This window comes from Lontra canadensis, unplaced genomic scaffold (genome assembly GCF_010015895.1).
Source record: "Lontra canadensis isolate GAN:19392208 unplaced genomic scaffold, GSC_riverotter_1.0 scaffold40, whole genome shotgun sequence".
Classification (NCBI taxonomy): domain Eukaryota; kingdom Metazoa; phylum Chordata; class Mammalia; order Carnivora; family Mustelidae; genus Lontra; species Lontra canadensis.
The window spans coordinates 3,770,870-3,796,670 of NW_022631034.1; the positions used below are offsets into that span (position 1 = coordinate 3,770,870).

General features: G+C 34.3%; 1 protein-coding gene across 6 annotated transcripts in view; it reads left to right on the forward strand.

Annotated features, from left to right (window-relative positions):
* The window catches only part of LRRC7 (leucine rich repeat containing 7), a 547,026-nt gene that overhangs the window by 149,779 nt on the left and 371,446 nt on the right, over window positions 1-25,801 (forward strand). Inside the window, exon 2 of one of the 6 annotated variants that reach the window (XM_032870081.1) lies at window positions 9,556-9,631. The exons of the other annotated variants lie outside the window; for them this stretch is intronic. Coding sequence (XP_032725972.1) covers window position 9,631 — 1 coding nt within the window. The 5' untranslated portion in view covers window positions 9,556-9,630. The remainder of the gene's footprint in view (window positions 1-9,555; window positions 9,632-25,801) is intronic. 6 annotated transcript variants of the gene reach the window in all.

A 25,801-nucleotide genomic window follows, 5' to 3' on the forward strand; every position in this document is an offset into this window, starting at 1 on the left:
TTATTTATTTGACAGACAGAGATCACAAGTAGTCAGAGAAGCAGGCAGAGAGAGAAAGAGGGGGAAGCAGGCTCCTGCTGAGCAGGGAGCCCGATGTGGGGCTCGATCCCAGCACCCTGGGATCATGACCTGAGCCAAAGGCAGAGGCTTTAACCCACTGAGCCACCCAGGCGCCCCTAAAGTCTGTTAAATTTTAAAAATATTTTTATTTTCTTCATAAATCTAATACATTTTATCTTCTTTATCAGGTTCTTCAAGCCCTGATATAACAAGCAAAACCTCCCTAGGCACTTAAACCACTCTTGCAAATCTAATCGATTAAATGTATAAATATGGTATATTTCAAGTTCTTTTAGGCATCACAATACTATTGTTAACCAACTAAATAAAATTCCCTTACCAATTTCAGATGAACATCTGTAGGGGCAGAAAACTTTCCCTATCTTCCCTTCCATGTGCTTTGTTTGGCCTAATAATTAAACTGACACAGATTAACAAAAAACAATTAATTTTGTAGACGAAAGAATAAACAAAGAAAGAATAAATTTGTGAAGAATTGACAAAGAGGTTTGGGCTTAGAGTAGTAAATTATTGAAAAGGTAGTAATATTTGTCTGCACTGCCTTCTCAGGCCCATAATTCCCTGTCTCCGGTGATAAAGATGCCTTCTACTCTCCTGGTACAGGGAAGGTACTTTTCACATGGGAGATTTGTTTCCTGCTTTAGGGGACAAAGGCCATTTTTGTATCAGCTGTTTCTGAAGTAATTTTAATTCGAAATAATCAATATGCCAAAGTGGCATATTTTGGGGTTGCTATTCTTCTCCCCTTCACATTACAACTCATTTCTCATTTCATTCGGAATCACACATTCTTATGCCCTCATATGTCAATTTTTTTGAATATTATAAACATTTAATATCATTTATAAATTTCTCTTAAGTTAAACTCAAAATTATGATCTTAATTTTTAAAAATTTTTTAAATGCTTTAATTTTTTATTAACATTCAATGTATTATTAGCCCCAGGGGTACGGGTCTGTGAATCGCCAGGTTTACACACTTCACAGCACTCACCATAGCACATATCCTCCCCAATGTCCATGCATGATCTTAATTTTTAATTTGTAAATTTCCCCAGAATTAGAAAGACACTTATACCTACTTCTTAGACAGCTTTGCCATTACAGTCGTAACCCCAAACCTTAGCATTTTCAATAGCAAAATTTATTTTTCACTATTATTACATGTTGGCTACATATTGGCTGGGGTTCTGCTCTGAATTCTCTCTGTTCCAGAATCTAGAAAGAAAATGGAGCTTAAAGCTAGGGTTTGCCACAGACAACAAATAGTACTAGTAGCAGCAGAGTCTGATGAAAAACTTTCCCTTGGCTTATATTCCATCAGCCAAAGTAAGTCACATGGCCTCAGCTAACATTGGGACAAGAGCTATGATCGTCCCGAAGAAAAGACACCTATAGGATCCTGATAGCATGGGAAAATGCTTCAAATATTTTGATCAAACAATGCATTCTACAACATCTTTTCTCAAAAAAAAAAAAAAGTCATTTTATTACCTCATTATTTCTTATGTGACTTTTTACCCTAGTACTCAGTTGCTTCTTTACTCAGTGCTAAATTCTTTTCTTGCTTTTGTCAGGCCTTACAGTGATATTAAAGGCCTTGTCCTGAGGCTTAAATGAGATAATGCAAATGAAAGCATCTCTACATCCTTAGCAGATATAAGTAAGGAATACATTAGGGTTCTTTTGGTGGTGGTTCTGTTATTTTTAAACTTTGTCCTTCCTGGTTCTATTTTGCTTGTATAGTTGTGTGATTTTTGTTCAGGGCCAACTGTTTAAAGCAAAATCACTTACCTATGCATGGTTAAGAGGAATTTTGCTGTTTGATAGAACACAGTTACTTTGAGTCCAAGTTATTTTGGCTTTGGGGACAGTCTTGCATTACACCATCATTATGATGTAAAAAATAAAATAAAAACCTGGACAAGTCATACCCTCCTCTGACTGATCTATTTCATTCATTTAGCCTTTTACATTGGACATTTTGGAGACCAGATGACACTGTTTTCTCATATTAAAATAGTTATTGACAATAAACAATCTGGAAGTCCTTTTAACATACGGTTTTAAGCAACATTTCATTCATCCCATATTATATTTGTGCACAAGTTTTTAAGACACAAGAATAGTCTAACTAGCCAGGTTATTGAAGCAATTGAAAGTTAGGCAGAGGAATTTAAATTTAATGATGTAGCAAATAGGAATTAATTGAGTTTTCTGAGGCAGCAAATAGAAAAACAGCATGATGTCATTATCGCAGTGTGGTTAGGAGTATGGGATTTTATGTCAGACCATCCTGGATTAGAATACTGTCACCACCAATATGGCCTTTGGGTTCCCATTCAGTAATGAAAGTCACACCACCTACTCCATAGGGCTGTCATTAAATAATTGATTCAAAAAAATACTGGGTTCCTCCTTTGTACTAGATGTTGAACAAAACCAACTCAGTTATTGACCTCATTGTGCTTAGTCTAGGAACAAATGTGGAAATATGTAAGGAAAGAAGCAAATTAATAGTAAAGAATTGTGATATAGGCTCCAGAGCAAAGGAACAAGTGACACAGAATTGGGGTTTATGTTCTCAAATTAATTGATCAGAAAAAGTCTCTTTGAAATGGTGGCATTAATAAGGAATAAATAAGAAAATGATTCTGTGGCTGTTGGGGGCCCATCCATGTCCTCTTGACCTTTAACATTCTACTGTGTGCCCATGGCATCTAAGCATAAGCATTGCTGAATCCTCTTGAGAACATTCTTTCAGCTGATGTTCAGTGCAGCCTGAATGTTAACTCCTCCAGGTGCAGCCGCAGTCACTGATAGGTGGGAGTGGGAGAATAAATAACTCACCTTCCTCACCCCTCTCCCGCCCCCCCTGAGTTATATTCCATGTAGATAAAGTCTCAGTTGCCCAGAGTGGCAGTGGCTTCATTACTTCCTGTTTCAATTCTTTACTCTTATACTGGTGTCCCATTGGCTTGCCTCCCAAATAAAGCATTTATTCTCAAATCTATGTCTTAGGCAGAATCTACTGCAGGGGAAACCAACCTTCGAGAAGTATCATCTCTAACCACCTACGATGATATCTACAGTATAATAGGCACTCAGTAAATGTTAGTTCTCCTCTTCCTCACCCTTGCTCCCCCAAGTCAAGCATGCATGATGAATTGTTTTAGAAGTTATCTCTAGACTATACTACAGCTTTGGAAGTAACTAAAATCGGAGTCCTAGAGACCAGTGAGGAAGCAACCAACCACTTTAGTACTGACAAGAAGCAATAAAACCCGGACAAGCCGATGTGAAATGCCAGTGAAATGCCAGTGAAATTTAGTTACAGTGGCCTGTTTATATTCTTTTGTATCCTTCACTGCACATTATATACTCTGTTGGACTATGTCGCTCAATGGAATATTAAAAGAGAGTAGAAGTGCCATAAAGATACCACTGGGGAAGGAAAATTATATACACTATTACACCAATAAAAGTAGACTAAGAGATCAGCAAAATGTTCTATGAAACTGGTCAGACTGCAAGGGCTCCTCCTCCTATCTGTCACACCAGACCCACAGGTAGTAGTTCTGGGGAAATATGAAAGGGTCTCTGATCTGCAGCAGCACTCTCAAAGCTGCTAATAGATAGTTGACCCTTGAACAATGTGGGAATCAGGGGCACCAACCACCTTATACCCATAGAGTTAAAAATCTGCATTTGGGGCACCTGGGTAACTCAGTCGGTTAAGCATCTGACTTCAGCTAAGGTCATGATCTCCAGGTCCTGGGATCAAGCCCCACATTGGGCTTCCTGCTCAGCAGGGAGTCTGCTTCTCTCTCTCCCTGAGGCCCTCCCCACGGCTCATTCTCTCTCTCTCTCTCAAATAAATAAATAAGATTAAAAAAGATCTGCATATAACTTTTGACTTTTCCAAAACATAACTACTGTAGCCTCCTATTGAATGGAAGCCTCACCAATGATGTAAATATTTGATTAATACATATTTTGTACATGTATTATGTATTTTATTCTCACAATAAAGAAAGGAAAATATTACTAGAAAAATCATAAGAAAGAAAACACATTTACAGTACTGTACTGTTAACAAGCCTCATATAAATGGACCCACAGAGTTTCAATCCATGTTGTTCAACAGTGCATATAATGCATAAAATTAAAGTAAAACCAATATGCTTGCCATATAAGTACATTTTCAAGTAAAGTATTCCTTGTCCTCTCTTCTAACTCGTTTTCCACTTTTAAGTTAGGCTTAAACAGGTAATCTGAAGATTCTATTGGCTCTTGAAAATTTAAAAAAAAATTATTTCCTTCCAGAGCATGCAAGGTCTGATCTGTCACATCCTTCTGTCTTAATCTATCGTTGGGTTACTCTTTTCCATGCTGATTAGGCTCAGCCATACTGGACATTATTTAGTTCCTCCAGGTACACTATATGTCTTAGTGTCCTTTTGAATGTCAGTCTTTGTTCCTCAAATTTAATTATCAGCTGTTTGCATACACAGGTCTTTCTTATTCCTTAGGTGTCTTCTTACATGTTACCTTTTCTGTGAGGCCTTTCTTGACCCCCTTATCTGAGGTGTATCCCTTAGCTATTACTATAATAATGCTACAAAACAGACAGCAACAAAAATCTCAATGGCCTACAGTAATGAGCATTTATGTAACCCGAAGTGTCTGGGGCTTGGTTGGGAATCTGTCAAGCCAGGCTGGGCTTCCCTGGGTGGCTCTGCTGATTTCATTTGGTTTTGTTCATGTCTGGAAGTCAGATGAAGTCAGCTGATCTATGATGCCTCTGCTGTAATAACTCTGCTCTGATCTCTCATTTTACTCCTAGAACTAGTGGGCTAATCTGGACATGTTCAATCCATAGTTCTTAAACATGGCAGGGCTATAATGGTATGGTCAGAAACACACAGGCCTTTTAAGATCTAGGATCAGAACTGGTCCACCATTACTTGGCCCCTGTTCTGTTGGCCAGAGCAAGTCACAGAGCCAAACGCAACATCAGTGGTACATGCCTCCCATGGAAATACTGGGGCGGCGGGGGGGGGCACTTCTGAATATTTATGATCCAATATACTGCAAAAGGTCTCCTTTGTTATTCTGATTCAAAATACTCAGTTTATTGCTTTCCAAGCAATTTTGTTTTTTGTCTTCAATTATCCTTGTGTCTGTCTCACCCATGAAATTTTATATTAGACAAGAAAGAAAGAATAGACTAGATGGCAGTAACAAATTAAACCTCAAATGTAAGCAGTTCCATACTTGTCTATTCCTTACCCTCCCTGGAAAGTTTAAGGGATTTGGAGAGGGGAGTAAATATAAAAAGAACACAAAAGGCTTATAGTGATTCATGAAGCTCTGCCATTTTTTCTGTCTTTTTACCAGACTTTAAAGTAAAATATGTGCATGGAAGAAACTTAAAGAATCCTGATTTTGTTTACTGAAATTCAATTAAAATTGAATAAAATGTATAAAATCCTTAGGGCATCTAAGGAACTGACTGATCGCTGATTCAGAAGGCTTCCCAAACTTACACAGTGTGCTGACTGCTCCCCCACCCTGGTTCCTGTAGTAAAATGTGCACACTTCTGTCATATCCTGTCTCAGATTATGCTTAAATCTGCTTTCGATCTCTGGCCTTCAGTGATAAGCTCTTTTGGAGTTTATTCATAATTTATTTGAGAGGCTGTACAGGCAGCACCTGGAAAGCCTTAGCCTCATATTGGGAATTCTGTTTTGCTCTCTAGTTTCTGAAATGTCTTCATATCTGGACTTTCAAGCTCTGTCTTTAAAACCAAATGACTTACATTGCCACTACTAAGACATCCTTTGCTCTACTCAGATCTCACAAATACAGTGCTGGGTGTATAGTTTCACATTTTCTGGAAAGCCCTCCCACTCTAATTCTTATAGATCAATACCTGTAGGATGTGACAACAAATTCTAATGAATTTTCTGAAGATACTGGTGACCTTCAAAATATCCTCACTTGCTAAGGACGGCTCTGGTGAAATTCCCCCTAAGATAATGAAGAGACTATGGCTATTTAAAATTTCTTTCAACCTTGTAATTCAACCTAAATACGTTCCCTGCTGTAATTCTTGCCTGGATTAATATTATCAATTTTCTTTGATATGCAGCACCTATACTTCATTAGCTCTGAGAACATTATTGGCATTAAATAGTCCATGACTATTAGTAATCACATCACAGAAACCCTGTTTCAGAGCCTTCTTGACATTTCAAGCCCTTTAAATGTTTCATTTATTCAGTCGTAGTTGGAAACTTAAGTCTAAAATTTTAGTGTTATCAGGAACACACACTGTGCCCTTTGGATGTGAAAGGTTAATTTTAATGAACATTTAAACACATTAGGCAATCTCATTTAAATATAATTGAAATTTAAAGCTTGGAGTTGTGGTGCTTGGCATCCGAATCTGGCTTATTTATTGTGTTGTCATAGCCCAAGTGCTGTATCAACATTTGTTAAGTATTAGAGCATCTACAGAGTGACAGACACTGGTTAGAAGCCTGATGGAACAAGGACTTGCCCCGCGGGAGGCCATGTTTTAAGTAGTAATTTATACTTTAAGGACTGTTGATGTGCACTTTCTACTTTTGAGTAGCAGATGGAAGAGGCAGGTCAAGCTAGAATTAAATACAGCTCAGGCCATCAAAAGATATGGAAAGTTTGGGAAGAAAAGGGTTGTAATAGGAGCTCTAGCTAGTGAGAATTAACATCTATTTAATTCATAACATGATTTTTTTTTTTTTGGTCATCATTTATATACAATTTAGGTACCAAGTGAGGAGGTAATATTTCAAGACTGTTGACTAAAAAAACTGGAAACCAGAAATACCATAAAATAAGTGTAGCCCAAAGCAAGAAAATTTTCAAAAGACTTGCACACAATGCTTCTATATATAAGTTCTCCCACTAAAGCTTTTAAAATGGACTTTAACCTGGGGCCTTAGGCACTTAGCCAGGCTTACCCTGAACCAAAAGTAACAGTGATAATGCTGAAAAAAAAAAAACTCTTGAAAATTATTTTTCTTTTAAGCATCTTATTTTAAGTTATTAAGTAAAAGGTTATCTTCAAGGCTGCTATGCTGATCTCTGTTGCAGCCAAACGTTTTTTTTCCTCTTCAACACTGGCCTTAAAAATGTGGTCTTACCTGTAAATATGTACATTAGGTCTCTTGTAAAAGATAAATAAACTGTGTTTAAAAGAGTGTGTGTCCTCCTAACATTATTTCCCTTCCCTGATGATTATTTGTCCACTAGCCAAGACAAGGCCCAGTTCCAGTGATTTGCAAATAATAAAAGCAAGTCTATTCATTCTTAAAATAATATAACTATATATCATACTATAATAATATAATTATGATATACTAATATAACTATTAAAATAGTATAATACAGTATACTATACATAGTATAATATCATATATTATAATAATATAACTACAATAATAATATTAATACTTCAGACATATTGCTTTCATTTAACAAAGTAACAACGAGAACAGAAAACAAGAATATAATAATTTACTTTTAAGTGTATATCACTTTTTTGGGCAGTGGAATAATATATGTTAGGCTTATAATTTTACTTGTTACAGTAGAACAAAATAAAAGCGAAGATGTTCTCCTAAGAAGTGTACTTAGCTGTTAAGAACTTATTTTATGGGCGCCTGCCTTTGGCTGAGGTCATGATCCCAGGGTCCTGGGACTGAGCCCACATTGGGCTTCCTGCTCAGCAGGGAGTCTGCTTCTCCCTCTCTCTCCCCATTGTCTCCCTGCTTGTGCTCTCTTGCTCTCTCTGTCAAATAAATAAATAAAATCTTACAAAAAAGAACTTATTTTATATTATTTTTTAAAGACTATTTATGAGACACTTAAGGTTAATTATTATTTCCACTTTACAGATTAAGAAGTTACAATAGATGATTCCAGTTTTCTAATCTAGACTCTAGACTATATTAAATGGTATTTAACCAGACTGTATCTTTGTATTTCTATGAAATTCAGGATAATATATCAGCCTGTAAGCATTTCATTATGTAACCTGTAATTGTGATATGTAAATCATTTTTAGTTTTAGTATAAAAGTTAAAAGACAAAGGTATTAAGACTATAAAAATTATTAATTCCTATTTCATTTTAATAATGCATTTTAATCAGAAAATTACTTCTGCCTAAACACGTGGTTTGCTAAGCTTTTCTTAAGATTGTGCATTTTATACAAGTAAATAATTGCATCAATTAAATAAACATAATCTCCAGCATATTAACTGTGATTTATGTATTTTCAATTCAGTTTTTATTTTCCAAAGTACCCTTTAGAGTCCTAATTTCAAGAAAAGATTTTTTTTTTTTTTTTTTTTTTTTTAGTGTTACTATGTACATTTGGCTTTATTAAGCAGATTCTGAATATTTTCTTGGTCCTTTCATTCCCTTTTTAAAATTTATTTTTAGGAAATAGCACTAAATAATATTGAAAAAGCTTTCCTGTATGATTCCTAAAACACACCAGGCTCAGCCTGACTCTATGTATCATCTAGATACTTCTCTCTGTTCCACTGATAAATGGATGTTTCCTATTGTCCTAACATATATTTAATAATTATACTGAGATTCTTGGGTTTTATAAATATAAAGACTTTACATTAGGTATTCAAACAAATAACTTCAAGGTGTCATTTTCTTCTTTATCCCCCATGTCAACCATGGGTTGTAATGTTACAGAGTATAAACTACAATACTAAATAAATGTGCATATCTGCATTAATCTCACTATAGTCACTTTTTAAAAATGAATTTGATTATTACAAATGCAAATGGATGTTTTAGGCTCAGTTATTTTAATTGTAATATATTGAACACATTTAGCTATGAATACACACGCACATAATAAATGCCAGTGTCAAAGCACTTTGTTTTAATGATCACTGGGGATTACCAAATCAGGGTTTAAGGTGTAATAGTGAGAGCATAAATTTTATTCATTCAGAATAATTAGAGGAAAGGCAAATCAGACCTGTAAGAATCTAAATTATGAAATATTTTAAAAGAAATTCTGTTTTATAATTTTTAAGAACAAGGGAAAATAACATTTCACATTTATTATTCAGTTATTAGGAATAAAAGAGGCAAGGAGGAAAATCACTATGCAAAAAATTTTCCTTGCAAATACTGAATTGTTTTTAGAAGGAATATTGGACAATAATATCACCCTTCTTTTCCACATTTTGAGTTTATATATTCACAGCTCAAATATTTAAAATGGTAGTGTTTGTGGAATTATTCTGATTAGGATGTATAACCTGACAATCAGAACTACATTTGATTAAGCTCTTCACATTCCATTCTTGCTTATTATGTTCATTTAGATGCATTTGTCAATTTATAAGTACAGTTAATTAAAATTTTTTAAATTTTCTTTTTTTTTTTTAAAGGAGCCCGCTACATGAAAAAAATGCAAGTCAAAGTGGTCACAACCTAGAAGTCTGCAGAGACAGGAATAACTAGCAAGTAGATACTATGTTATTTTACTATGCTTAAGTATATAGAATTCAGTAGTGTTCTGGGAATTTTACTATATAATTACAAAATAGTCTGGTAATTTTAAATTCATATTTAGTACTATTTGTGTTAACTATATCGCATCACAAAAGTAGTTAGGAAGAAAAATGGTGACTATGGATTTCAGGAAACAAATTTCTGTCAATAATAGTGAAATGATTTTGGTCAGAAAGATGAGTTTAAATATTGTATCTTTTCTAAGACTTATACTTAGAGACCTAACTCAACAATATATTCCTTTCTAAAAAGAGTAAGAATCTCCCTATACCTGGTAACACGTTAAACCACTGTAAAAATGTGTTAATTCCTCTCATAAACCAATAATAGGAATTATATTATAATCATGCTTTTAAGAAATAGAATGAAATTACATTCACTTTTGAAGGTTACATTTCAAAATTTCAAGGTGATATCAAATGAAATCCAGACATTAAGCAGGAACTTTCCATTCATCAGTACTCACTGACATTTTCAAGAAATGAAACAGAAGGGTCAATGATAAGAACATGTAATGTTTGGGTGAATGGATTTTAAAAAAGACTTAAGAATGTGAAAAGGGTAAATAAGATTATTTGAATGGCAAGAAGAATCTTTGAAAATCTCATTGTTCAGTATTAAAGTGTTTGGAGTTGATTCTTTGTCTTCAAATGTATCTTGGAGATTGTAACAGAGTCAGAAAATGTTCTGCAAAGAAAAATCTATATGGAATGATGGCAGTATCCACAAAAATATTTTAGAAATTATACATATCTTCATATTTAAAATCTTATTGTAGTAGAAATTTCTATAATTATACACATTGTTTAAAATTGTGTTTCAGCTGCTTAACAGTAAAGATTCCTAAAGAACTTTATAAGCCAAATGTAGTTTCTTCCCTTTTTTTTAAGGCTTTATAAATGACAAGTCATGGATGAAAAACACCTCACATGCAAACTGTATCAAATGTTTATACATTTGGAATCACACACTTTAATAAGAATGTCAAACAATAACTCAAAAACACTCAGATAAAAAGTATGAATGAAAGCCTAATGAATCTGATTTATAAATTTAGACTTTTTATCTTGGGATGTCATACAGTGATACACAAGCTTATACTTTAAGGTGAAAGAATTTTGGAATTCCAAGTTCAGACTGTCCTGTATTAAAGGAGAGAAAAATCTAAAAATGTCTTTAGAAACACCTTGGTAAGAATCAGCATCAGCATCAATTTTAGCTCAGAAGGAAATGAAAAAGACCATAATTTGAAAGGTATTGAAAAAGTTAAAAGAAGAATTATTTTAAAAAGGAAAAATATCTGGAAGGCTGTTGAGAAAGTCTGGGGGTTAGAGCCCAGGAGACTGATGCTTGCAGTCATGCAACTGGGGAATTGAGGACTCAAACTAAAGTGATGGCAGTAAGGATAGGACTGTGATTTGAAACCAACACCCTCTTTGCTGGATTCTACAGGAACTTTGGATGAGTAGTGGCCCCATTATTTGAGATCTGGAACATTAAGAGAAGAGCAGTTAACTTTAAGTCGATGATGTGAAAATGGTAACTTTAGTTTGGAATATGAAGTTTAGGTGCCTTGAGGATAGCAAAAGGTTGAGGATAGCAGGGTTGGTGGAAATACAGAACTGGAGGTAGTACTAGAAGATTTCTCTGAAGAGACATAGTGATTGAAGCCACCAGGATTACACCAGGCAGAAAACATGTACAGAATGGAAGGGGAATATTACCATAGGTACAATTTCTAGGACCAATATTCAGTCATCAAAATTCTGGTTAGAGAATGAGAAATCAACCACAAAAACTAAGCAATAGTCAGCAGTAAAAGGAAAACTGGCTTCTAGTATTTCTGTTTTTTCTTGTTTTTTCAAGAAACTAAAGAGTAGGAAGATTCATAAAGGTTGGCTATGTGAAATGCTGCTGAAAAGCCTGGGAGGAGGATGACTGAGGGAGAAAAAGCTTTTAGATATCTCTGTCAGTCAGTTATTGGGAGCCCTGATGGAGATAATCCAACTTTAGAGGCCAAATGAATTTGTGAATCCTTTTTCATATAGTTCCTTTTTTCTTTACCTTATCTTCTCATATATCAATCCAATAATAGAATTGTTTTTCAGATTATCTTGCATAGTTCCATATTTTTAACTCAGCTTTACTTATCCTCAGAATATCATTATAACTCCCCGAAACTTCCCCTAATTTGAATAACTAATTCAATTTAATGTATCTTGGTTAAGGAAATTTTTATTACTGGGTAATCCTATCAAATATATATGGACTATTACTATTTCATGTAGTAATCTCATAAATGATTTCTCATAGTAGGTTGACAAATACTTTATTTGCCTCTGTTGGGAGAAACCCAGTCCTTCTCCTGTGTTCCTTCTTTGCTTTCACATGGCTATCATACTTGAACAATTTTGACACCAGTCTGTCTTTTCATTTCTTCCTGTGTGTCTGTGTTTCCATTAGGGAATACATTATCTCATGCCTGAAGGACTCTCTTTTGCATTTCATTTAGTGCCAATGTGCTAGAAATAAATTTTCTCAGTTTTTATTTCTCTGAAACTTTTTATTTCATCTTTGTTTCTGAACATTATTTTTTACTGGTCATAGAATTTTATTCACTGGTTCAGAGGTTATCATTCCATTATGTTGTAGCTCCATTCTTTACGTTGGGAGTTAAGTCATCAGTCTTATGGGTGCTCCTTTGATGATTGTTTTATTGTTTAAAGGATTTTAAAAATATTTTAAAAATTGATTTTAAATGATGGTAAAATGCCCGTAACATAAAATTTACCATCCTAACCATTTTTAAGGTGACAGTTTAGTGTTATTCAGAACATTCACTTTGTTGTGCAATCATCACCACCGACCATGGCCATAACTCTTTACATATTGCAAAACTGAACCTCTGTGTCCATTAAGCAGTTAACTCCCCATTCTTCTTCCCTTCTCCTAGCCCCTGGAAACCACCATTCTACTTTCTGCCTTTCTGAATCTGACTACTCTGGAGTAGACTAAATGGAATCGAATAATATAGTATTTGTACTTTTGTGAAAGGCTTATAATGTCTTTCAGTTTTGTCCATGTTGTAGCTAGTGTCAGAATTCTCTTCCTTTTAAGGTGGAATAATATCCCATTCTATGTATATAGTACATATTATTTATCCATTAATTTGTTGATGGGCACTGGGGTTGTTTCCATTTCTTGTCTATTATAAATGAACATAGGTGTACATACATCTCTTCAAATCCCAGCTTTCAGTTCTTCTGGTTATATATATGGAAGTGGAATTTTTGAATTATATGATAATTCTGATTTTAGTTTTCTGAGGAATTGCCATATTGTTTTCCATAGTGGCTACACCATTTTAAATTTCCACCAATGGTACAAAAGCAAGCAAATTTTTCCACATTCCATACCTATTTGTGCGTGTGTGTGTGTGTGTGTGTGCATGTGTGTGTGTGTTTCATGGTCCCCATCTTAATGGATATGAAATAGTATCTCATTGTGGTTTTGATTTCCATTTATCTAGTGATGAGTGCTTGAACATCTTTTCATGTGCTTATTCCCCTGCATATATCTTCTTTAGATAAATGTTTATTCAAATCCTTTTCCTAATTTTTAATTGAGCTGTTTTTGGTTGTTGTTTATAGCCTTTTAAGATTATCTCTTCATTTTTTATTTTCACCACTTTATGATACATCTAGGTGTGGTTTTCTTTCCAGTTGTTTTCCCATAGTTTGCAAATTTTTCTGAATTTCCGAGTTAGAGCTTTCATCACTTTTGGTATATTCTTAGCCATCATCTTTGCAAGTACTGTTTCAATCCCATTCTTTCTCCCTTCTTTCTGGAACTTCAGCTACATAGATCTTTTCACTGCACACATTTCTCTTATACTCTATTCTTTATATTCTTTTTCTTTCTACTTTAATTGGATATTCTCTATTGACCTGTCTTCCAGTTCACTATCCAATTTCTAATATGATTTTAAATTTATTTATTGAATTCTGAATTTCAGATACTACATTTTTGATTATAGAATATCTATTTGGTCCTTTTTTATAAATTCTAATTATCTGGTGAAATTCTATTTATTTTCATCCAATCTATCTTGTCCACCTTTTCCACTATTTTCTTTAACATATCAATCATAGTTATTGTAAAGTTCTTGTTTTTAGTACATTGATTACCTACGCATCTATTCTTAGTATCTGTTTATTCTCTTATATTTTGGTCATTTTGAATCTGTCTCTTTAAGTAATTTTTTACTAAAGGCCAGACATGGAATATGCAAAATTTTAGTCTTGAGGTGATAATATCTTGGCAAGGAAAGTAGAAAAATATTCCACCTAATTTTTTCAGGGATTAAGATGAGTAGAGTTTGGGTTTTCAGTCTATCTCTGGTTGTTTTCTGTTTCTAATATGTAGCCCACTAAGATTTTCAACTGAAATCTTGGTGCGTTTACTATGATTCTTCCCCCTCATGAATTTATTGATAAGGCAGGACATTTTACTCTGTGTTTCAGAGGTTTTTATCTAAAATTCTAGTTTTCTGTGCCATGATGCACTACAATACACCAAATGATTCAAAGGAAGGATCAGCTGTACATTTAAGGTTCCTCAATTCTCCAGTGTTTATTGTAGGATCTCCAGACCACCCAATCCTGTTATTTGTTTTTCTCCAGTTGTGGCCCTCTGATCAAACTTAACCCAGATTTTCGGACTCTTATTTTCTGTCATAAAATTGACAAATGCTTCTAGAGAAAGGATCTTTTGATGCTCCGCTCACTTCTCTTTGGTTCTCCTCACTCTGAAAACTTACCCCAACTAGTTTTATAGGTTCTTCAGCTCTAATGCTTTAAAGCAGGTGTTAAATTTATATGGCTTTTCCAGCTTCTGTCTGTAGAAACATTGATGCTGCCAAAAAACACTTTTTGTATATTGTTTTTATGTACAATGGAAACTTCTACATGTCAACTATCATAGACTAATGTATTTTTTTTCATTTCTTCCACTTTTTTGTCTTAGAATTCTTCCTAAAATAGACTTTATTTTTTACAGCAGTTTTAGATTTGTAACAAAATTAAGTGGAAAGTAAAGAAAATTCCCATATATCACCTGACCCCACACAAGCATAGTCTCCCACACCATCAATATCCCTCACCAGAGTGGTACATTTGTTACAAGCAGTGTTGACATATTATTATCATCCAAAGTTCATAGTTTACATTTGGCTTTACTCTTGATGTACATTCTATGGGTCTAGATAAATGTATAATGACATTTATTATTATAGTATCATACAGAATAGTTTCACTATCCTAAAACTCCTTTGTCTTCCATGCCTCCTAATCCCTGACAACTGCTGACCTTTTTACTATCTTTGTAGTTTTGTCTTTTCTAGAAAGTCATGTAGTTGAAATCAAACAGTATGTAGCCTTTTCAGACCGGTTTCTTTCGCTTAATAATATACATTTAAATTTCCTCCCTGTCTTTTTATGGTTTGATAGCTTATATTCTTCTAACACTGAGTAATATTTCCTTGTACAGACATATTATAGTTTATCCAGTTATAATGTATTCTTTTTTTAAAAAAGATTTTATTTATTTATTTGAGAGAGAGAGAGAGAGAGATTGAGAGAGCACAGAGGGAGAGTATGAAGGAGAAGCAGACTCCCTGCTGAGCAGGGATCCCGATGTGGGGGTTGATCCCAAGATCCTGAGTTCATGACTTGAGCTGACTCTTAACTGACTGATCCACCCAGATGTCCCTATACTGTGTTCTTTTTAACGGTTGTATAAGATTCTATAATATCTGATTATTAAACAATCCCCACTTAGAGATGATTTACTCTATTTACAATTTTCACCTCTTAATATAATGGTGTATGAGTTAACTTGAATATCCTCATTTATTTACTTGTATTTCCAAAAGGATACATACTCAAGGGTGCCTCTGGGTGACTCAGTCAGTTAAGTATCTGACTCTTGATTTTTAGCTCAGGTCATGATTTCAGGGTAGTGGGATTGAGCCCCGTGTTGGGCTCCATGCTCAGCAAGTAGTCTGCTTGAGATTCTCTCTCTCCCTCTCCGTCTATCCCTCTCCCTGCTCACATGCTCTCTCTATAAAATAAATAAACAAATCTTTAAAAAAATAAATAAAAAAATTTCCAAAAAATTTCTTATAATAGATATAAGCTTGCTGGGATATAAATACACTTCATATATGTAAATTTATATATAATATATATTATATATATTTTAAATCATGTTATTTTCATATAGCATGTAATTTTAAAATCATTTTATTATGATAAATATACATAATATAAAATGTACCATGTTTAAGTATACAGCTCACTGACATTAAGTACATTAGCATTGTCATACACAAAAAATAATCAATATTAATATATGACATTATATAATTAAAAAGTCAAAAGCCTCTAAATGATATAAATTGAAAAAAGTTTCTTCCAACTCTACCGCCAGCCAATCAGTTTCCCTCTCTAGAAGGAGGTAACTGGTATTATCAATTACATAAATTCTCAGAGATATTTTCCCAGTATATATATGTACACACCCATACATTTTTTTTCTTTTCTTTTTTTTTTTTCTTTTTTAGATAATAACATATTTGGGAACTGTTTAATACCTTTTTTTCTCGCCTGGTAGAAAATATTGGATATAATTTTATATCTGTTTGTGAGGAACTTTCCTATTTTATTTTCATTTTCTGTAAACTCCTTAATAGCCTATTATATGGATTTATATTACTTCTAGTCTTTTGCTATCACGAACAATGCTACTCTAAATGACGATAAGCATAGATTGGTTTGCATCTATGCAAGCATATCATAAGCCAAGTGGAAATGCTATATACACCGTTATGCCTTTTGTAATTTTGGTAGAATTTGTAAAATTGCCCTGCATGGAGCTTGTTCCAATTTTTACCATTATCCATAATGTGATGCATATGACTTTCTAAAATTAATAGGTGAATATTGTACTGGAAAGCTATGATGATTGAGATTGCCATAGGTATATAAATATCCATTCCCCACATTGCCACCAGAAATAAGTTTTAGTCACTCTTTCCTTATTTTTCTCATTTTGCTGGATATAAATTCAGGTTGCATTTTACTGGCTACTAGAAAGATTAAGCATTGTTTCATATGGATATTAGTCACATACTCTTCTGTAATTTACATATTGATTTTTTTTTTTGCCTACCTTTTTATTGTGTTGGATTTTTCTTAAAACTTTGTAACTGATATTTCTATAGCACGAAAACCAGCCTTTTTTCTCTTAAATATATTGCAAATATTTTCCTCACTTAAAATCTGATTTTGTTTATGTGAATTTTTGTCATTTTTTTAGTGTGAGGCAAAATACACATTTTCTTTTGTAGTGGAATTAACTCATTTTTGCTGGAACTCTTCCACATATAATTTATATGGGTATTTAGTTCTCTAGAAGCAGTGGGTGGTTTTTATAGGTTATGACAGGAAGTCCATCTTCTGGAATTATTTTTTTATTTTAATCTTAATTTACTTATGATTATGAAAGAGTTTTTACAATTATGGAACATTTTCTATCTAATGTGGAATACAAAGATCATTTCATACTTTTTTGTAGCTGTCTGAAAATGTTATTTTCTAGATAAGATTTGTCAATAAATGAAAGCTGGTAAACCTCATTTGAGATTTAGTGGGTTAAGAGAAAAAAGTATCACAAAATGCCAAGAAGGGGGGAAGAATATTGGTGTTTTTCTATTTTTCTGATGCTAAATAAGTCGCTAAAAGTCTTCTTGGGCTATCACTTACTTATCTCCATGTTTTATTGGCTAGTTCCCATAAATTATTAGGGAGGTTACTGGGAAATTAAAGCTTTTCCTTTTGTCACTATTTATCCTATGTGTTATTTAGAGTCCCCTATTCTTTAAAGTTACAGTGTTAGATAGGCATGAAGGGTAGCAAAGATGTATATGTCATAAAGGCTGCAGAGTCTAGTGGTTGAAGTGCATGTTCTGGAGTTAAATCTTCTAGTTTAAAGCCTAGAACTACCGTTTAAGGCTGTATGAAGTAGAGCATATTCCTTAGCTTCTCATTGCCTCCATTTGCTCATCTGTAAAATGGATGATAACTGTACTTGCCTCATAAGATTGTCTAGGTGTTGTGAATGAAGCAACAAATGAAAATGACAAAACTCTTGCCATATAAATGAAGTGATTGATCTCTTCAAATAAAATACAAATTTGAGAGCAGTACGAGAAATGGATTGGCTTAAGAAGCAACAGGACACATGGCACATAGTAAGCACATCAGATCCTGATAATGAAAAAAGAGACAAAAGAAACCAACTTAAATATAGAGAACAAACTTGTTTTCCATAGGGGAGGTGGGTGAGAGGATGGGTAAAATAGGTGAAGGAGATTGCGTATACTTACTGTGATAAGCACTGAGTACCATATAGAATTATTGAGTATTTATGTTGTACACCTAAAATTAGTATAGCATTGTATATTAATTATACTTGAATTAAATTTTTTTTAAAAAATCAATTAAAATCAATCAATAAATTAATTATTTTAGGGTCAATAAATAGAAATCAAACTAAACAAATTTAAACAAATTTCTTTTAAAAGAAAGTATATTCAAAGCAGAATTTATATTCAGAACTTGTTAACATGTTCTAAATTATTTTATAAAAAGAGTTTTCATTTATAGTTTGTAAAGGAGAATATAACATTGGAAAATTATACCAAAAAAGGACCAATTTATGTTATTTTACAGTAAGATTTATTTATTGATCCAATATTTATTGAGCATCTACTGCATGTTTAACCCTGGGGTTGTAGCAGTAAACAAAACAGATGAAATCCACATCCTCATGAATGTGTGTGTTTTGCACAAGGGAGCAATAGTTTAGGCCTATGAATTTGAAAGATAAATCCTGACAACTGTGTGAAATATGGATTGGAATAGAGAGAAACAGGAGATGTAGAAATCACTCAAGGGGTTGTTTCTTTTTTTAGGTGAGAAGTCAAAGGCCTATACTTTTGAATAGCAGAGATATGCACAAAAATTATACAATGAATTTCTGTAAATAAAATCATATCAATGTACTATGGAGATTTACTATTTTTAAATAAGTCTTCTTATACCTTTATTTGATTTATAAATTTGGTTTCCTTAAAATGTAATAAGCCTATTCTACTTTAAAAAAAATAATTCTAACCCCAAACCACCTCCAAATGAGTATCCTCCTGAAAGTGTATCAGTAGTTTTTGCTAGACAATCATAGAGAAATTAAAAATAATCTAACATTATCCATTGAGAACCTGAAATTGATAACCAACCATTACAGATTACAGGCGGCAACTATAGGGACAGAAATTTAAAATTTGAAGGATGAAATTGATGCCATGATTCTCCAACTCCTATAATTCCTGTATGTAACTTAGATGTCTAAAGGTTACGAGTATTATGACAGGAAAGAAGTCACTAAATGCTGGGGTGAGCCACAAAATAGCGATCCTGGGAGAGGGAAGCTAAAGGAAAGCAGTGAAGTTGACACAAATCGTAATTGACTGTCGAGGCCAAGATAAGCAGAGAGAGACTAAGACCAGCTGCATACCCCAGGCTCCTGGCCAGACGTGTGCTGCCCTGGGGATCTCTGAGCGGCCCAGCAACCTGGCTTCTGTGTTCTGAGGTGTTCCGATGCCAGGTGAATGAGTTTCCAAAGCTGCCATGTCTGTCTGACTTTGTTCCTAAATTACCTAAGCTAAACAAAAATTCCTCTTCCTACCTATGGTCTGGTTAAGCACTTTTTAGGTGGAATTTAGAAACTGGGTTTAGTTGTTTAAAGCATGGCTGGAACAATAAACCTGGAGAGGAAAGGAAGGGCGGAAGGGAGGGAAGATGACATTTACTGAGTAACTTTTATGCAGTCCAAGTGTATTTATACACCACATTTTCTCACTTAGCCCTCATTGTACCTCTGTAAGAGAGATGAGGAACTGAGCTGCAGAGAAGTTAAGTAACTTCTACAGTTAGCACAGTTACTAAAGGGATAATCAGTATCACAATCTATTTCTATATGACTCAAAGAACCATTCTTTTTCTACTATACTGCCAGGAAGAAAGAGTTTACATGAGACCAGTTGGATGGAGGGAACATCGGAAAATTTTATTACCATTATAAAACTCTGTAGAGTCCTAGGTTTATGAAATGAATAACATCTTCTTAAAGCAACAATAGGGGGACAATGTTTGTGCCAGTAAGTACTGATGCATTGAATATGGTACCTCTGGTTATAGTGTAAGGGGATCATGCTGGGAGGTAAGAAGAATGTCTATCAGGAGTAGCCATGCAGTATCTGGGGAACAATACCTACTGGATTTTTTAAATATAGGACAGAGATCTAAGGTAAATATTTGGATTCAGGAGGTTTTACCATGAAGATGGGAACTAAAGCCAAGGGTGTAAATGAGATTTCCCAAGAAAAAGTACTAAGCAAGAGGTAAGAGTATAACTGAAAACAAAACCAAAACCAAAAGTTTTTGGGTTAAAACCAAAACCAAAAATGAAAAACCTTGGAAAGGTAGAAAGAGGAGTAAGGTAAGCAGATTCATGGAAGCAAGAGAGTAAAGAATGCTAAGGGGGAAAAATATCAACAGGGTTAGCTATAAACTGCCAAGAAGTCTAAGGGTTCCCTGGAATCTGGTAGTTAAGATATTGTTGGGAACCTGTGGAAGAACCTTGTAACACTGTAGAGTAAGTTTCAAATGTGTTGTAGATTGGACTCCTTGGAAACAGGCTCTGAGATAAAGATAAGGATTATTGGGGAGTGCTGGGTAGAGAGAGAAATTAAACTACAGTGAGTTTGTAGCAGAGGCTTCCAGAAAGCCCATGTGTATCACTGGAACTGGAGAAGCCCTTCAAAATTAGTCTGGGTAAGATAAGTAAGATAAGGTGGCTGGGTTTTTAAACCAGCATAAACCAGTTATCACAGAATTATAACCTGGATAAGATAGTTCATTTTGGTAAAAGGCAGTACCAGAGAGAGAGATGCACCTGTGAACCATTAACAGGCAACCTTCCAGCAGCTGGGAGAATGAATGGTTCCATCCACAACAGGATCTGGGTTGGGCCGCTCCCTTACCCAGAAGAGAGTGAAGAAAGAAATATTCTGTTTTAAATATTTTGCTGTAAGATATTTTTATGATTGCAGCCACTAATACTCTCTTCCAAATTCTTCACCACCATTGTCCTGCCAGCTGACTACTTTACTGACAGGTTTTCTTCTTAGATGCTTCATTTACTCATATGGTCTGCAATTAAATAGCTCTCTTTTCTTTCACTATTCTTCATGGTTTTTCTTAGCCTCTCCTCTACCATAGGGGCAGAAGTAAGCTAAGTGGATTTCTATAGCCACCTCCATTTATACATGGTATGTGAAAAATAACCGTATTTTACAAAATTGCTTTGCCTAGATCGGTTACCATTACAAAGAAGCTTTTCCATGGAAGTTCTAAGTTAAGGAATTTAGAAATTACATACCAAGACTTGATGTATTACTGCAGGGCTCTGACTGTATTGAAGAGTTTGATTTTACACATACCGTGTAGGGGTTTGCATTTCCTTAGAAGGCACTAAATAAACAGACTATACAATTATAAATATGAATTCTTACTATCATTTCATACTCATGAATATAGAAAAGGTTAAATAAAAGCTGTTAATCATTTTGATGATTATTTATATATGGCAGCTCTGAATGTAAGTATAGTATAAAAATAGTTCCCAGGAGGAATTTGAATCAGCATGCATTATATCATTATGTCAACCCCTTTTTAATCATCCTGCATCCTTGTGTTCTTGTAGGTGCTTAATGCGATATCAGCTGCCCCTGGCAGTCACCTGAGATGTGTATTTACTGACAACTTTATTACTTTTTTCAGAATATATAGGGCCATATTTTTAGTTTAATATTTATGATGTATTGGCTTGGCTTTCTTTTGAGGGGGAGGTGGAACTGTGAAGTTCTGATATATTAAATTCCCATTTAATTAAAAAACACCCTCCCCCCACCAAAAACAGACAAACAAACAAACAAAAAAACCAAGAGACTGTTTGAAAAGGTGGATTTGTTCTTGCTTTGAAAATACCATATAAACACACACACACAAAACCCATCCCATCTGTCCGCTTGCCTGGAGAATGCATTTAACAAGGGATGGAGCTGCATGTTAAAGACCATAAAATATGCAGCAAGAGAAAGAAGGGTAAAGCAATCCTGCATTATCTACTTTGTAGGGCTCTCCTTGTGAACAAGACAGAGTGGATAGTTGTTGCTACATCAAATAAGGATGTAGGAGAATAAGGGAATTGGAAAATAAGGGAATTGGAGACAGAACACCAGACTGCAAATTCCAGCTCCTTCCATGATCATTAGCCAAGGAAACTGTGAAAATTAATTGCATTTCCTTCATTTTAAGGGAGGTTTGTCTCCCTTCCCAATCCCATCTTGTTTCATTTTTTTCCTTACCTACCCCAGACAACCCCCTGCCCCGCCTCTCAAATTCCTCATATCAGAGAGATCATATGATAGTTGTCTTTCTCTGATGAACTGAAATAAAGCATTTTTTATGGTTAATAGGGCTCCATACATTCCTGAGAAAGGGAATTTGTCGGTGGCTCAGGAATTGATCTAGGGACTTGGTTCCAGCTAGATGTTAAAGGTATATCTAATTCCTAAAGGAGATTTCAGTGTGGGACAAGATCTAGATGGGTTTTAGTAGGAAATAAAGAAAGAAAAAATATGGAACATGTACTTTCTTAACTGTTAAAGACATGGTAAATTTAGAGAATTATAGCAATGGAGACCAATGTATTTATAAGTAAAGACACTTAAAAAATAAAAGGTGATTTGATTCAGATCATGTGGCTACTTAGTGGCAGAACTGGGACTAGAATTCAGGTCTCCTGACTCTTAATCTGAAGCTTTTTAAATGGAATTCTGGCAAGATTCCTGATGATACTTGATGTTCCCTGTTAGACACGCAATTAAGCTTATAATTGGTCCTTGTTCCACTTCTCTGTGGATATGTCTTTCTTCAGATTCCATAAGATGGCACATTATTCACCCAGGGACAGAGAAGAGAGTGTAAAAATTAAGCCAGCAAAGTAATTTTATTTAAGGTGTTCAGAAAACAAGAATACTAACATGATTTGATTATTTATTTTCTGTTCATGTTTCTTTATTTGCATTAACTAAGTATCTGATTCATCTATCTTAGGCACAAGTGACTCCCAATTTATTTTTAATTTTATTTCTGAACAATAGTGGAAAAATTGTTGTAAACTGGTGCCTCCCACATCCATTCTTACAGGTTTCCCCTGAACTTTTGTCATATATGTCATGACCAGCGTTTCTCTTCTTTAATATATCAAACCATTCTTTGCTAGCCCAAAAAACCTCATCCACAGATTTCTCAACACTGGACCTATTTTTTCTTTATGCAGAGAAATACTGTCTTTGCTAAATTGTCATTTTGTTCAAAGTCATTTAGCTTTACTCTATGACCACCTAGACTTTTAAGAAAGCCTTAGCCAGTCATCTTTTAAAATATCCAAGATATTGGATTTGCTAATCTTTTCTTTATTATTATATTTAGGTAATCCATTTGGGCAAGACTACCCGATTGTTGGTAGTGTATGCTTTTTGTCACATCAGGATGCATATAATGTCATTTTGTCCCACCACTGATGATAATAAATTTGGCCATTTAATTTAGGTGGTGTCAGATCCCTCCATTATACATTTTCTCCTTGCATCGGTGATTACTGTGTAGGATCTGAAAGTATATGAATATCCTAATTCCAGCAACTTTTTATCCAGTAGCTGCAGCATCCACTGATGATCCTTAACTGAATTCTCATTAGGGATTGCAAAATGGGCATATCCTGTCATTTTTCTACATTGTATTAGCATTCTTTTAAGAAGTTCCCTTTTTGATCTCTCTTTCTTCACTAGGGACTTACGAGTTTATTTTTAACTCAATGTATTTTTTAAGTTCAATAAAAGCAATAGAAATTCAATTCTAAGTCTTGCTCACTTTTTTGCTGGTAAAATGTTCAGAATTGGTGCTTGGAAGATATATACATTTATTAAGAGTAGCATTGTTCTGTTATTTTTAAAACAAAATTTTTGCTGCTTTTCTGCAAGTCTCACCACGACATATGTTGCAATTAATTATTTCACAATTTTCTATTTTGAAAAATGACATTTGGAATTTTTGAGATTAAACAGTACAGAAAAGTGTTACATAGCTTCTTTTTTAATTCCCATAAGATTTTCTTTTTCTGACTACTTTTTCTGACTGATTCACTAAAAGTAGACAATTATTGATTTATTCAGTAGCTCTACGATGTTTAATATTGGAACATGTGTTAAGTCACTTTGCTGGATCCTCACTTCTTAGAAAATAAGAAAATATTTATAGTTACTATTTCTCTATTTTTAGTTTTTTACACAAATAAAAATTATTTCATGTTTTTTATGTTTTTATCATGTTTTAACATAATCCAGTATTTCAATGATGATGAAACATTTTGGTCACCAGAAGCTTATTTTCAAAAATTGTTCATTAATGTGTGTGAATAAGTTAAGTAATGAACCTCTTTCAGAAGACTAGAACATCTTCTAAAACAATTTCTACTGGTTAATTTTCATACAAAAGTTCATTCTCATGATAAGTAGAGAGTGTATGTAGAGCGCAAATACAGATTTTGTAGTTAAACATACTTCGTGTGCTTGAATTTCAACACATTCACTGCTTTGGGATATAGTCTCCCTATCTGCAGTATGGAAGGAAAAATCTTCCAGCTCTTTCTTCTTATGAGATTCATGGTAGGCCCTCACATGATTAATGTAGTCATTATGATTATTATTATCATCATCATTATCTTTACCTTGCCTTTGATATTATCAGCGCTTGAATTGATTGGAGACAACAAAGTTGTAAACAAAGGTTCTGAAAGTATGAATCTTTGTTATATAAATGAGTTAAAGATGACCTTTGTGTATTGGCATCTATATTTATTTCTTCACAGCAGGCTAGGACTGCTAGCTCAAAGCCTGCCAGAGCCAAATTCAAATTCTTACATATCCAATTGCTTTAAATAGAGCCCAAATAAGTGTATTTTTAGCCATTTCAAGTCTGCCTGCTTTGCATGCCCCACAAAACTGCACCCAATATATGCTACCTATAGAAAATGACAAACCTTATGGCTACAAAGACCTCAGATGGCTGCTACTCTTTGCATCTTTTCAACTCAGAGATTCCCTATTTTGCTGCTGAGCAACATACTCTAGACTTAAATGCCCTCTTCAATTCCCCTCTCCACTGGAGATGCCTTGCCCTCTTCCCCTTCTGGGTGGTGATTCCACACAACTGTCTCTGGCATCTGGAAGCTCTCCTTTCCAGAGGGTTTTCCCGGAACACTCTTGCAAACCTATCCATGTGCTACCCAGTAAAGCTTATAAAATACTGCTTTATTCTAGTTGTGCCTTTCCCTTGATCAACCCTGATATATTTAAACTTACCACAGTCTTATATTAGAGTTTTGGATCAAAGACTAAGAAGCTGAATCTTTTAATAAATATTAGGTCTGGAATTTACTCTTCCTTTTTTTAGGACAGGAGGGAAGGAAAAGAAGGAGTTTTGGCTGCCTTTATTTCACACCCTCACCCCCAGGGAATTTGATTGTAGATTCATATTTCATTTGTCCAACAAGGAGTATGACTGTGTTTGGCAGAAACTGCCTTATTTTATTCCAGAGGGAAAAATATCTTATCTGGGCTTACTGAGAACTTTTTTGGGTGCCCAATGAGGGCTGAATTACTTGAGGAAAGCCATCTTTGTCTCACTGAGATGATAGAAAATGGAAAACATATTGAGATCTGATGAGAAATTTTGCACTATTTACTCAGTCCTATTTTGAAGAGTATATCTCTATTTTATTGTGAAGGTAACTGTAATGATAGAGGTAGTAATTGGTAAAGCTGTGAATTTGAACCTTGGTCTCATAATTTCATGGTCCATGTTCTTGACTTCT